The sequence below is a fragment of the Equus przewalskii genome, chromosome 1 (assembly GCF_037783145.1).
Source record: "Equus przewalskii isolate Varuska chromosome 1, EquPr2, whole genome shotgun sequence".
Lineage (NCBI taxonomy): Eukaryota > Metazoa > Chordata > Mammalia > Perissodactyla > Equidae > Equus > Equus przewalskii.
In genome coordinates, this window is record NC_091831.1 from 120311044 (window position 1) to 120327101 (window position 16058).

Below are 16058 nucleotides of genomic sequence, written 5' to 3' on the forward strand. Positions count from 1 at the left end.
TGCATGGCAGCTGACATGTGACTCTGAGAGGAGAAGGGGGAAAAGGCAGCCGTTAGCAGGAACACTTTCGCTCTCAGAGTTGCTTCCCAGCCTGCAGGAACACTCCACTCTAAGGCAGCTAAGCCACTTTGGGGGTGCCCCCACCAATCCAAACACCAGGGAGTGCAGAGCAGGAGCGCGGGTAGGAAAGAAGGCACCCCCTCCCCCTAATCCTGCCTGGCACACCAGCTCGGCCAGTTGGCCAGGGCAGGGGATCCCCACCAGAGCACCTATGCCTGTGTGTGTGAAGTGGTGGTGACCAGACACAGACAGCCCAATGAGCACAACTGCCAGGGGTTGTGGTGTTCTTAGAAAAAACAGCTCCTGCTCTCCCCCAGTGGTGGCAGGTGGAATCTGTGACCAGATACTACCACCATGTGATGGCAAAGGTCCACCCCACCAAACAGCACGAAGAAATACATTAACACTTCAGACCAGAAGGAAAATGACAAGTATCCAGAAACCAATCCTGAAGTCACAGACACTTACAATCTAAATGACAGAGAATTCAAAATAGTTATCATAAAGAAACTCAACAAGATACAAGAAAACTCAGACAGACAGTTCAATGAACTCAGGAATAAAATTAATGACCAGAGGAAATTCATCACAAAAGAGATTGAAACTCTAAAAAAAACCAAACACAAACGTTGGAGATAAAGAACACAAATGAATGAGATTTAAAAAAAAATCAGGGGGCCAGTCCAGTGGCATAGTGGTTAAGTTCACAGCTCCACTTCAGCGGCCCGGGGTTCACAGGTTCAGATCCCAGACACAGACCTTCACCACTCATCAAGCCACACTGTGGCGGTATCCCACATAAAACAGAGGAAGACTGGCACAGATGTTAGTTCAGTGACAATCTTCATCAAGCAAAAAGAGGAAGATTGGCAACAGATGTTAGCTCAGGGCCAACCTTCCTCATGCACAGACAAAAAATCTGGAATCCTTAAATAACAGTGCTGACATTATGGATAACAGAATTAGTAAGTCAGAGGACAGAAATATAGAAATGCTTCAGGTAGAGGAGGAGAGACAACTAAGACTAAAAAGAAATGAAGAAATTCTCCATGAAATATCTGACTCAATTAGGAAATGCAACATAAGGATTACAGGTATTCCAGAGGAAGAAGAGAGGGAGAAAGAAGCAGAAAGCTTGTTGAAAGAAATAACAGCTGAGAATTCCCTAAATCTGGGGAAAGAGCTAGAATTACATGTAAATGAAGCTAATAGAACCCCTAATTACATCAATGTAAAACGTCCTTCTCCTAGGGATACATTAGTAAAACTGGCAAAAGTCAATGACAAAGAAAAAATATTACAGGCAGCAAGGCAGAAGAAAAGACCTACAAAGGGACCCCTATCAGGCTTTCAGTAGATTTCTCAGCAGAAACCTTAATATAGGTTAAAGGAGAGAGTGGAATGATATATGCAAAATACTGAAAAAACTTTCAGCCAAGAATACTCTATCCAGCAAAACTATCCTTCAGATATGATGGAAAAATAAAAATTTTCCAAGACAGACAAAAGCTGAGGGAGTTCATCACCACAAGAGCCCCCGCCAAAAGAAATGATCAAGAAGGCCCTCATATCTGGAAAAAAAAAGAAAAAAGAAAGGGTTGACAAAGCCTTGAACAAGGAGATAGACACAGTCAGAAAATTGCAGCTCTCTATCAAAACAGATTAGCAAACACTTATTTATAACATTAAAGATAGAGGGAAGGAAAGCATCAAAAATAGCTATAATCAGGGGCTTGCCTGGTGGCATAGCCATTAAGTTTGTGTGTTCCACTTCAGTGGCCTGAGATTCGGTGGTTTGGATCCTGGGTGCAGACCTACGCACCACTTATCAAGCCACGCTGTGGCAGGCGTCCCATGTATAAAATAGAGAAAGATGGGCATGGATGTTAGAGTCAATCTTCTTCAGCAAAAAGAGGAGGATTGGTGGCAGATGTTAGTTTGGGGCTAATCTTCCTCAAAAAATAGAAATAAATAAATAGGGGCCGGCGCCATGGCCGAGTGGTTGGGTTTGCACACTCTGCTTCAGCAGCCCAGGGTTTCACCAGTTCGGATCCTGGGCACGGACATGGCACCACTCATCGGGCCATGCTGGGGCAGCATCCCATATGCTGCGGCTAGAAGGACCCACAACTAAAAATACACAACTATGTACTGGAGGGGTTTGGGGAGAAAAAGGAAAAAATAAAATCTTAAATAAATAAAATTTAAAAAAATAGCTATAAATCACTTCATTTTAATCACAAACTCACAACACAAAATGGAATAAGTTGTGACAACAATAACTTAGATGGGGAAGAGGAAAGGGAATGAACCTGCTTAGACTAAGGAAATAACAGGCTATCAGAAAATGGACCATCTCATCTATGAGATCTTTTATACAAACCTCATGGTAATCACTAAACAAAAAATCCCAACAGAGACATAAATGATAAAGAGAAAACTGAGAAAACCATCATAGAAAATCACAAACTGAACTGGCAGTCAGAAATACATGGGATGAGAAACAAGGGAAATACAGAGTAACCGGAAAACAAGTGATAAAATGGCAGCATTAAACCCTCATATATCAATAATCACTCTAAATGTAAATGTACTGAATTCTCCAATCAAAAGACACAGAGTGGCTGGACGGATTAGAAAACAAGACCCAACAATACGTTGCCTCCAGGAAACACATCTCAGCTCTAAAGACAAACACAGGCTCAGAATGAAGGGATGGAAGACAATACTCCAAGCAAATGGCAAACAAAAGAAAGCAGGTGTTGCCATACTTATATCAGACAAAGCAGACTTCAAAATAAAAGAGGTAATGAGAGACAAAGAGGGGCAGTTTATAATGATAAAAGGGACACTCCATCAAGAGGACATAATACTTATAAATATATATGCACCTAACACAAGAGCACCAAAGTACATAAAGCAACTATGAACAGACCTAAAAGGAGAAATTAACAGCAAGAAAAATGGTTAAAAGATATGAAGAGACACTTCACCAGTGAGGTATACAAATGGGAAATAAACATATGAAAAGATGTTCAATATCATTAGTCATTAAGGGAATGCAAATTAAACCACCATGAAATACCACTACACACCCACTAGAATAGTTAAACTTAAAAAGACTGACAATACCAAATGTTGGTGAGGATGTGGAACAACTGGAACCCTCACACATTGCTTGTGGGAATGCAACTTTGGAAAACAATTTTTCAGTTTCTTATAAAGTTAAACATAGATTTCCCATATGACCCAGCAACAGGTCCTCTCTAGGGAATTTACCAAAGAAAAATGAAAATACATGTACATACAAGGGCTTGTATACAAATGTCTATAACAGCATCATTCATAACAGCCAAAAAAAGGAAACAACCCGAATGTCTATCAAAAGTTGAATGGATAAGCAAATTAGGTTTATCCATAAAATGGAGTACTATTCAGTAGTAAAAAGGAATGAACAATACAGATGAATCTCGAAAGCATTATGCTAAGTGGAAGAAGCCAGACACAAAAGACCGCCTATTACATGACTTCATTTATAAGAAATGCTAGAAAAGGCAAAACTATGGTGACAGAAAGCAGATCAGTGGTTTGCTAGGTGCCAATGACGGGCAGACCGACTGACTGCAAAGGGGCATAGGGAAACTTTTTGGGTTTATTGAAATGTTCTATATCATGATTGTCGTGGTGGTTATATGAGTACATACATTTATCAAAATACATCAAATCAAACACTTAAAATTAGTGAATTTTATTTTACGTAAATTATACCTCAATAAGGTGATTTAAAAAAATTTTTAAAGATTTAAAAAAAATTCAATATCTAAGTTATATACATATATAACATGTACAAATTATAGTTACCTTTATATTTCTCAGTAGTGGGTGTCTTGGAATTTGATAAACTTAGTTTGGTAAATGCAGTGCAAAAATCATCCCATGTATGATACAAAGAAACCTCCACCAGTTTGTAACAACATTTACCAACTGGGGCAAACTGATGGCACAAAGACTAAGCACAGTGGCCCCCTATGTCTGAGGAAGCCAAACTGCATAAATGTCACCATTCAGCAAAGACTCACAATACTGACAGGGAGAACTAGCTGTGTGCTAGGTATCCCTTAGTCCACTGTCTGGAATATTCTTCATTTGCAGGTGAAGAAGAAATCTCATCTCTTGCAACTGATACAAGCCCTAACAGTACAACTCATGCTGCAGTTTTAAAAGTCACGAGGAACACAAAGATGACTTTGCAGGTTACCTCACACTCAAAGATAAGGCTACATTCCACTTAAACGGAGAGATGAATCATCACAATGTAAAACTGTGAGATGCTGCCATCATACTATAATAGAATATGTAAGGGATTCACCAAAAATTCATGTCTTTTGAATATATGTGACCTTCTATTGCTGTTTCTCCCCATTAGAATGATGAAACTCCATAATGACAGGGATTTTTGTCTTTGCTGTTCACTGCTATATTCCTAGCACCTAGAACAATGCCAAGCATATAGTAATTGCTCAATAAATATTTGTTAAATTAATAAATTATGCCCTCATAGATATTCAGTAAATATTTGTACAAGTTTACTATGTCTATGTAGATATTATTCACAGCTAAATGATGTAATACTCTTCCATTACATTTACTTTCTTGTATTCAGAATAAAGAACAAATGCATCTCTATAAAATTAGGGTTTTAGAGAGGGCTATATCAATAAAACCACGTGTCAAGTTCTCTTTCAGCTATTTCCTTAAACCTATTCTTCTGGATATGCTCTTTCTTCTGGATACACTATCTGGAAAACCCTCCACACATTTCTCTATAAATCTGGCCTGTCTTCAGCCTCATCTCCCCAGTTAAGAATCCTTTATAATACCAGTTAATCTCGACCATTTGATCCACTTTGACTTCCAACAAAACTCTAAATCCCTTTAGGGCAGGCAATATTCAGTACGTTTTTGTATTTCCTACTGTTAAAGAACATTTGATAAATGTTTAATTTGTTGAATGTGATGAATTTTAGTGGGACTGAAGAAGCTCGAGGATACAAAACTTAATGTAAAGCTATGAAAATAAAGAAATATATTTTCATATTAAACTATATGCATAAAACTTACCAGTAGTGTCTGTCCTTGGGAAATGAAGAAATGACCTGATATAACTATGGTGAGAACAAGATAACCAGATTCTTCATTGGACTCAAAAACCTTGAAAAAGAGAGACAGGGAAATATGCATAAGACAATAAATTTCTGTGATACTAATAAACTTATAATACTGATAAGCAAAGTATTTTCTTACATTGATCTTCCTGTTCCAAATTTTCTCTTTCCTTTCATTTAATCTGTAATGATTCCCTTACAGTTTCAAGTGTCTCTTCATAGAAGGCTAACAGACAAGCTTTTTAAAAATATAATTAAATATAAAAAAATATAATTAAAACTGATGTTTTGAAACAAAAGAATACCAGATTAAGAATCAACACATGTGGGGTCTGAGCCAACCACTTTTCAGTTATGTTTTAATAAATCACTAATTCTCTCTGAGCCTCAATTTCCTTTCTGTAAGATGGGGATAATGCCTTACAGGGTTGCTATGAGACTTCAGAGTCCTAATTTCTTCAGTTATATAATCCATTTTCATAACCCCTCAAAACCTGCTACTTTTCTTTGCATGAGCTCTAATTTGTCAATGTTATTCCTAAAATATGGTGCCCCAAACTGACCATAACGCTCTTTGTGTGGTCTAATTACCTCCTGCTGCTTGTAGTAGTGGAGCCCATGATCACATTAACCTTTTGAGGAGGTAGTCCAATCGAAGAGTTTGGTCTTATATCAATAAAACCTCCTGAAACTTCATCATCTATGTTGGTAAATCATACTTTTGCTTTCTTCATCTCAACCTAAATGTAAGACCTTGGACTTACCCCATTATATTTTACCTTGTTAGATATGGTCTATAGCTGTGGAGAGGAGTTGAGGCAATTAAACCAAAACGTCAGGGAGCACATGACTAATAGATAATTAGAGCGGGATTTGGGTCTTAAGCGACTACCCTGTATAGGTAGCTTTAATATCATTAATAAACACTGTAAGGTAAACATGCTTGTATAAATAAGACGAAATTATAGACTCACCTTAATGTTCAAAGCTCAAAATAATTTACACTTACCTAACTCAACTTAAGTACATTTTTACAAGGCTACTGCATTCTATTGAGAAATAACGTTCTTATAGTTTCATATGTGGAGTTTAGAGCTTTAATGCTATATTTAAACTCAAGATTTCCTATTGAGTTTTCTCTAATTCACTTTAAATTCCTTAAACTTAAAAATTGAACAACATTTTAGATATCAAGGGGGGCATGATAAGCCCTGCACTATTTCCTTCGGTGGTGGTATTCTGCCTTTTTCCCAGTATTAGGAAGTCAGTTGTTTGTACAACACTCTTCCCACTACAGTTTAATGAACCACCTAAAACCACAAGCACAGTCAGGAGTCAAGCACAGCTTTGGAAACTAGAATCTGGTCAGCAAATTCTTTGGAAGGCAGTATGTTAACATATCAACTTTGGAAATATAACATATATCCAAAAAAGTGTCCAAAACATAAATGTACATCTCAATGAACAATAATAAAGCAAACACACAATCACTACCCAGGCAAAGAAACAGAACATTATCAGCCTTCCAGTAGGTACCCTAGTGCTGTCTCCCAATCACTACCTGCTTCCTTCCCCCTGACCTCTAACACCATAGTTTAGTTTTATTTACATGAATGGAATCATACATAAAGAATTATTTTATGTGTAGCTTCATCAATGTTGCTGAATGTACCTGAGTTCATTCATTTTCATTACTGTAGAATACCATTCTATGATTATACTGCAATTTATTTTTTCATTCTTTTCTTGGTAAATATTGTTTTCCATTTTAGGTTTACCACAAATAATTCTATTATGAACATTCTTATATACATCTCTTGTTGGATAGAAATACACATTATGGAGATGCCAATTCTTCACAAATTATTTTATAATTTTTTTCAAGGGATGGCTAATGACTTTCAGGAGCGTCCCAGTAGAATTCTCCCCTGCCCTCTAAACTGTTACATCCAATTGCCCACTCAATATCTCCACTTAAAGGTCTAATAGTGGCACCAGCCCAGCGGCGCAGCGGTTAAGTTTGCACGTTCCGCTTCTCCGTGGCCTGGGGTTCGCCGGTTCGGATCCCAGGTGTGGACATGGCACTGCTTGGCAAAAGCCATGCTGTGGTAGGTGTCCCATGTATAAAGTACAGGAAGATGGGCGTGGATGTCAGCTCAGGGCCAGTCTTCTTCAGCAAAAAGAGGAGGATTGGCAGTAGTTAGCTCAGGGCTAATCTTCCTCAAAACAAAAACAAAAACCAAAACCTAATAGTCATCTCAAAATTAACAGCCCCTAACTTAAGTCCTAGCCTTTCCATTCATTCATTTATTTATTCATTCAATATTTACAAAGTGTTGAGCAAGTGGCTTCTGTTGTCTATGACCAGGAGTATCAGTCTAAACATTTCTGCCCACTGCTACTTGGTACTGGAGTCACCACGCGACACAGTCAAACACTGGATGGAACAGTGCTTTACTCATATAGAGGAGACACAGAGCAAGATTAGCATCATTAGTGGGGCTGGTTTCCCCTTGGCCAGCAGGTCCCTCTAAGCAGCTGACACAGGGTAGTTGCCTGCACTCACCCCTCTCGTGCTGCAGCAGAAGGACCCTGTCCCCTCCCCTAAGGGGACAGATAGAGCAGTGGAGTTGGCCAGGTGCCATAGGATGCTTAAGCAGAACAAAGGAGCACAGGCTGTAAGGACTCTTTATCTCTTGGTAAGGAAGCGCTCCAGGCCCAACCCCCATTCTTTCGTGGCCAAGAGGGGGTTGAAAGACTGCATGCACAAGACAGCCTTTCCCAACACAAAGCACCTACCATGTGCTAGGCTGTTGTGGACAATTGACTTCCATAGTTTTTCCATGTCAGAGTATAATTCTGCCCTTCCATTTCCTTAGGCCCATATTGTGGAATCATTCTTGAATCCTCTCCTTTTCTCACACCCAGATCCAATTCATCAGCAAATCCTTCATGTCTACCTTCAAAATATCCAGAATCCAACCACTTCTCACAGGCGTGGGCTGACTTACCATCATCTCTAATAGATTATAATAACCTCCCAGCTGTCTTTCTCATTTCTATTCTTGCTCACCCTTTCCAACAGTTTATTCTCAATACAGTAGCCAGAGTGATCTCTTTTTTTAAGATTTGTACCTGAGCCAACATCTATTGCCAATCTTCTTTTTTTCTTCTTCTTCTTCTCCCCAAAGTGCCCCAAGTACATAGTTGCACCCAGGATATGAATCAGCAAAACCCTGGGCCGCCAAAGTGGAGTGTGCAAACTTAACCACTTGGCCACGGGGCTGGCCCCCAGAGTGATCTTTTTAAAACCTAAGTCAGATCACGTCCTTTCCAGCTCAAAGCCCAGCAGTAGCTTTCCATCTCACCCAGAGACTCATGTACAGCACTCCACAATCTAGCCCTTCATTGCCTGTCTGCTCTCACAGCCCTCTCTGCACTCTGCTCTAGCCACGCTGGCCTCCTCGCTGCTCCTTGAAACTATTAGGCATATTCACGATTATAAACCATTATAAACAATTGTTGTTCAATCTGGAATTCTCTTCTCCTAGATATCCACATGACTCACTCCATCTTCTTCAGATCTTTGCTTAAATGTCATCTTTTCAGGTATAACCTTTCCTGACCATCCTAATGAAAACCGCCACCAACTCTCCCCGTTACCCAAACTAGATCACTCCTATTCCCTTCTCCAGTTTTGTTTTTCTCCATAGCTCTTACCACTTTTGTTACTTGGTATTTACTTACTTATCTGTCTACCTGTCTTCTTTAAAAGATAATTGACAAAGGGGATTACAAGCAATACTCAATTAATCCAAAAGGCAGCAGAATAAGAATAAAAAGGGAACAAAGAAAGATGAGACAAATACAAAACAAATAGGAAAATTATAGACTTAAACCCAACCCTATTAATGATTGCATTAAACATCCCCATGAAAAGCAATCTGACAATAGGTTAAAAAGACAAGATACAACTATATGCTGCCTACAAGAAATATACTTTAAATATAAAAACATGAACAAGTTAAAAACAAAAGGGTGGTAAAAATGTAGACCATGCTATTAATAATCAAAAGAAAGCTGGAGAAGCTATATTAGAATTAGGCAAGAGTATCAAAAGGTATAAAGAAGATCATTTCATAATGATAAAGGGGTCAATTAACCAAGAGACATAATTATCCAAAACATTTATGCCCCAATAACAGAGCTTAAAAATATATGAAGCAGGGGCCGGCCCAGTGGCATAGCAGTTAAGTGCGCATGTTCCGCTTTGGCGGCCTGGGGTTCGCTGGTTTGGATGCCAGGTGCAGACATGGCACTGCTTGGCACGCCATGCTGGGTAGGCATCCCACATATAGAGGAAGATGGGCATGAATGTTAGCTAAGGGCCAGTCTTTCTCAGCAAAAAGAGGAGGATTGTCAACAGATGTTAGCTCAGGGCTAATCTTCTTCTTCAACAAAAAAAATATATACATGAAACAATAACTGACAGAACTGTAAGGAGAAATAGACAAATCCACAATTATAGTCAGAGATTTGAATACTCTTCTCTCGAATGCAAACTGGTGCAGCCACCATAGAAAACAGTATGGAGATTTCTCAAAAAATTAAAAACAGAACTACCATACAACCCAGCTATCCCACTACTGGGTATTTAGCCAACGAATTTGAAATCAACAATTCAAAGAGACTTATGCACCCCTATGTTCATTGCAGCATTATTCACTATAGCCAAGAAGTGGAAGCAAGCCAAGGGCCCATCAACTGATGACTGGATAAAGAAGATCTGGTGTATACACACATGGAACACTATTAAGCCATAAAAAAGACAAAATTGTTCCAATTGCAACAACATGGATGGACCTTGAGGGTATTATGTTAATTGAATTAAGCCAGACAGAGAAAGACAAACACCATGTGATTTCACTCATATGTGGAAGATAAACACACGGACAAAGAGAACAGTTTAGTGGTTACCAGAGGAGAAGAGGGTTGGGTTGGTGGGCACAAGGGGTAAAGGGGCATATTTATATGGTGACTAAAAACTAATAATGTACAACTGAAGTTTCACAATGTTATAAACTATTATGACCTCAATAAAAAAATCAATTAAAAAGAAAAGAAAATGGAAGAGACAAGCCACAGACTGGGAAAAAATAACTGCAGATCACATATCTGATAAAAGAGTTAATTCAGAATATATAAAGAACTCATGCAACTCAATAATAAAACAAAACAACCCAATTTTTTAAAATGGGCAAAAGATTTGGACACTTCAAAAAAAAGTATGACTAGAAAATTAAGGACAAGAAAAGATCCTCAACAGCATTAGTCATTAGGGAAGTGCAAATTAAAACCACAAGAAACCACTTTACACTCACTAGAATGATTATAATCCAAAAGACTGACAATCAAGTGCAAGCAAGGATATGGAGAAACAGGAACCCTTATATAATGCTGGTGGGAATGTAAATGGTAGAATCATCTCAGAAAATGGTTTGGCAGTTTCTTAAAACATTAAACATACACTTACACATGACCCAGCAATCCCACTCCTAGACATCTCTATCCAAGAGAAATGACAACATACGTCCATATAAAGTCCTGGACATAAATGGTCATAGCTGCATATTTCATAATAGCCCCAAACTGGAAACACTCAAATGTCCATCAACTGATGAATGGGTAAACAAAATGTGGTATACCCAAACAAAGGAATATCATCATTCAGCAATAAAAGAGAAAGCACTACTGACATGATATGAACGTCAAAAACATTAGGCTAAGTGAAAGAAGCCAGACACAAAAGACTACATATCGAACAATTCCATTTATATGAAATTTCTAGAAAAGGCAAAACTACAGAGACAGAAAGATGATCAGTAGTTGCCTGGGCCTGGAAGTGGGGAGTGACTACACATGGCCACAAGGGAATTTTTTGGATGATGAAAATGTTCTATAACTTGGATTGTGGTGATGGTTGCACAGTTGTATAAATTTATTAAAATTCCTCTAATGATACACTTTAAAATGAGTGAATTTAATGGAATGTAAATAATACTTCAATAAAGCTGTATAAAAATTTAAAAAATAGAAAAACAAAAACCCCAAAACATCTAAGTTAAAGAAGCCAGTTACAGAGGACCAGATATTGTGTGATTCTATTGTATGAAACATTCAGATAGGCAAATCTATGGAGACAGGAAGTAGATTACTGGTTGCCTAGGGATGAGAGAGGGACGGAGGGATTGGGGGTTAACAGCTAAGAGGTGCAGGGTTTCTCTGTGGCATAATGAAAATATTCTAAAATTGATTATAGTGATGGTTGCACAACTCTGAATATACTAAAAGGTCCTAAATTGTACACTTTAAAAAAAAATCCCCCCTCAATAACTGATAGAACTACATAGAAAAATCAGCACATATACAGTAGACTTGAACAACACTATCGACCAACATGACCTGATTGACATTTACAGAATACTCCATCCAAAACCAGCAAAATACACATTCTTCTCGTGTACACAGAGCACTTACCAAGACACACCACATTCTGGGCTATAACACAAGTCTCAGTAAATTTAAAAGTATGTTCTCTGAGCATAAATTAGAAATCAATAACGGAAAGATCTCTGAAAAAATGCCCAAATATTTTGAAACTACTTCTACTCAACATTGTACTGGAGGTTCCAACCATTTTAATCAGGCAAGAAAAAGAAAGAAAAAGCACCCAGGTTGGAAAGGAAGAAGCAAAACTGTCAATTCACAGACAATATGATCATGATATGTAGAAAATCCAATTAACCTTCTCAGAATAAATTAATTTTAGAAAGGTTGTAGAATACAAGATCCACAAACGAAAACTAAATTATACATGATAGTAAAAAACAATTGGAATTTTATTTTATTTATTTATTTATTTAATTTATTTTTTTTTGAGGAAGATTAGCCCTCAGCTAACTACCGCCAATCCTCCTCTTTTTGCTGAGGAAGACTGGCCCTGAGCTAACATCGGTGCCCATCTTCCTCCACTCTATATGTGGCACGCCTACCACAGCATGGCTTGCCAAGCAGTGCCATGTCTGCACCTGGGATCTGAACCAGAAAACCCTGGGCCGCCGAGAAGTGAAACGTGTGAACTTAACCGCTGCACCACCAGGCCAGCCTGGAATTTTACATTTTAAAAACATCAAAATTTACAATAGCATCAAAAAATACGAAATGGGGTAAATATGACAAAAGAAAGAAAAGATCTGCACACTGAAAATTGACAGAAATTTAAGAACACGTAAATATAGGGAGAGATATACTTTGTTCATGGATAAGAAGATTTAATATTAAGATGCTGAGGTAGGCAGAATAACGGTCCTCCAAAGATGTCCATGTCCTAAAATTCATATGGGAATGCAAGGATGCAAAGAAAAAATCTTAAACCAAGCATTTAAGTCAGTCAGTTAGCATTAACGAAGTACCCACTATATTCTGATCTTTCTTATAAATATTTGGGAAAGAAAAAGACATAGAAAGGAATGTCCCCAACCCTGAGCATCATTCGTTCATTTGTTTATTCAACACATATTTATTGAGCACCTACTAGATGCCAACCATTATTCTAGATGGGATACATCATTAAACAAAACAAAGATTCCTGCCCTCACAGAGCCAACACGGGATGGGGATGCAGAACAAGGGTACAGCAGATAATACATTTAATTAGTGGCATACTCAAGATGGGATGGTGGGATCAGTCAGCCCTCGTGCAGGCAATAAGGGAATGCTTTGTAGAGAATTCATAAAAAATAGTCAAACTGACTAAAAAGCAGTTTGCTTTTTATTACCACCATGTGCCAGCAATTCTAATCAAAGGCACTGATAAAATACTCTCCCCTGAAAAAAAACTTTTTTTGGTCTAAGTTCTAAACAATTGCCACAGTTACTGCTGAGTTTAAATAATACGTACATAAGCTTCTATTTAATAAACTTTATTTTCTACATAGACGTCCATTTGGAAAACTCCCAGTTATAAAGTTGGCCTGCATACATGCAGACTTAACCACACACACTTGTTTCAGGAGTAGCTCACAATGCTTTGATATACTTCGGCTTGCTTAGCACAGAGTTGTTGTCTCCAACCCTTTCCTAGGACGCAGGTCGCTTCAATCCTGTGGTACTACATTCTTCTGCACTTAAACCACAGATTCAAAATAAACAATGATAGCACAGGGATTGTAAAGATCAAGAAACAGAACTTGAATTACTCCAATGCTGTCATCATATGGGCTCTTACGGTATTTATATTTGCATTTAAAATTTTAAACAATGAAACAGACTGCAAGCAACAAGATGGAACATTTTGTTTGGTAAGTGCAAATTTTAGTTCACACTCAACATTTTACTAAATTTGAATAATACTTTTAACACTGACATTTATTCTTTTTAAAGTGTTAAATGTTTCCAAACTAAGGAAGAAAAAGAGAGTAAAACATATCAGCAATTTTATCAGCAGTTGCCTAAATTGTACTTTGGAGATTTTGAGTTTTATTTTTTTTTAAATCACTTATTAGTTAGTGGGCAATTAATTACATAAAGTATCAGCCTGTAACCAAAGTTCAAACAGTTAACTAGATATAACAACAACTAGCTAAATAGTTGTGCTTTTTTCCTGCCTTCTATATTGCTTATTTCATTTTTCTTATTTATTTTACTGGCATGATTATAATAAGGAAGCTCAAAAGAATTTTCACTGTCTGCATAATAAGTGAATAATTTCATTTATGAAATGTGAAAATACTTTCATCATTTAGGGGAGGAGAGGAAAGTGTTAAAAAATTATCCATTCTGGTGTCATTATGTTTAGTGATGTGTCTAGAACATCTAAGTAATTATCTAGTATATAAGAAGGTGCTAGGAGCTGGGGAAAAATAAAGCAGGGGAAGGGCAATGGGAGCGTGAAGACAGGGCATAAAAGTTACAATATGAATAGGGTGGTCAGGGTAGGCATCACTGAGAAGGTGAGGCTTGAGCAAAGACTTGAAGGCGTGAGAGGGTTAACCAGCTATCTGGGAATTTCACACTGACTATTTTTCAGATATTTGTTGCAATCCTCCACCTAAAAGGTCTTTATAGCATGCTCATACAGTTTGAAAATGTCTAATTTAAGACTTCCAAGGGCTTCAGGAAAAATGGTAGTTTGATTGCATCCCTGCAGTCTTCCCTTCCCAAATCCAATCCAAATACCAATTACCTTCTCTTGAGTACTTATTAAAATCAATATCCAAGTGCGCCAGAAGGGTGGGTTGAAGTCTTAGGATCCAGATAAAGAGAGCTGGTATGTTTTCCCCCTACTGGAGAAAGGAGGCCCTAGCGTGAGCAAGGAGCCCCAGGGCAAAAATAGGAATGCTACAGTTTTGGGGAGGGAGCTATAGAAATTGGTGGGTTGCCAAGAGAACCAGCCTGTGTGTTCTGAAATTCCTACTGGTCTCCTAGCCTCCAAGGAGTCACACTGGAGCTGCACAACTTACTCAGCTGAGTCCTTCCTACTCCTCCACGGTAGGCCCAGAGGACTGAGCCATGCACCTCCCAACACTCACCACTTAACAGTATGTGTCCACCATTCGACTTCAGCGCCAAAGGTAGAAAGAGGCATAAGTTAAATACAGGAAAATGACTACATACCCAATGGGCTAAAGCCATGAAGAACAAACAGAAAACCCAGAACAGGTGGCTCCTAGTGGAACAAAACTGCTGGAGGAGAGCAACAACAGCTTGAACGAAAAAATAATAATTAGTATTATTAAAAACACTTAAGGAGAGTCTTGGAGCTAAAAACAAGCTTTATAAATATAAACATTCAATAGCTTAATTGAACAATGGGATGGACACTGTTAAGACCAAATTAACAGTGTGAACGATCAAGTTGGAAAAATATTCAGACATACAGAACAAAACTCCAAAGAGGAAGAAATCATGTGTAGTACAAGACAATGTGCAGCAAAGACTCAGATCCAGGAGAACAAATGTTAATGACAGGAGCTAAAGTGGAAGGGGAAAAACAGACCGAGAAAAGGCAATGATTACACAAATAATAGAAGAAATATCCCACAACTGCAGAAAGACATGATACAGAAGATGGTTCAAGTTTCAGGCATTGATGGCGGGAAAATAAAGGTCAACAACTAGACGCATCCTGATAAAATTTCTAAATTGAAAGAAGAAGATCTTAAACGGTCTCAATGTTTTAAAAAAAAAGGCATTCTCTAACACTGGAGGATTCTAGAGAACTTTTTTTAGTAAGAGGTAAATGAAGGGAAAGAATCACACATTATCCTACCTCTCCTATACAAACCAACCACCGGGTAAACTATAATGGATACGAGGAAGTTTCTCTTTAAAAAAAATTCCAGATAATAAACGAAGGAAAAAAGATAAAATTAGAGTAGAAACATTTTGCAATTCCTAATTAATTAATAGCTCTAGGCCTTGCGCATCAATAGCTGCAACATCACAAAGAGAGAGATAAATAGGCATTACATAACTTCTAACGAGAAGAAAACCAAAACACCTGTTAAGCAGTCTTGCAAAAGATCAAATAAAATAAAACAACCTGAACTTGATGAAGCCTCTAGATTCAACTATCAATTCACAAGAAATACAGAAGATGAAGGATCACATTAGTTGTACCACAGAGATGCAGTCAGCAAAATCCATAGTGTCAGAAACTCTGTAGAACTCGGTTTCTTCAACAAATAAATTGCAAGGAAGGGAGAGAGGTGGGATCAGAGAAACATATGGAGGAGAAACCTAAAGATTAAGATATACCGAAAACAATGTATG

The 16058-nt window shown here is 38.0% G+C and overlaps 1 protein-coding gene across 2 annotated transcripts in view; it reads right to left on the reverse strand.

Moving 5' to 3' along the window:
* Positions 1-16058, reverse strand: part of REC114 (REC114 meiotic recombination protein) — an 88912-nt gene that overhangs the window by 60146 nt on the left and 12708 nt on the right. For both annotated transcript variants that reach the window (XM_008528257.2, XM_070621769.1), the window contains exon 2: positions 5182-5271. In XM_008528257.2, the coding sequence (XP_008526479.1) occupies positions 5182-5271 (90 nt within the window). The remainder of the gene's footprint in view (positions 1-5181; positions 5272-16058) is intronic.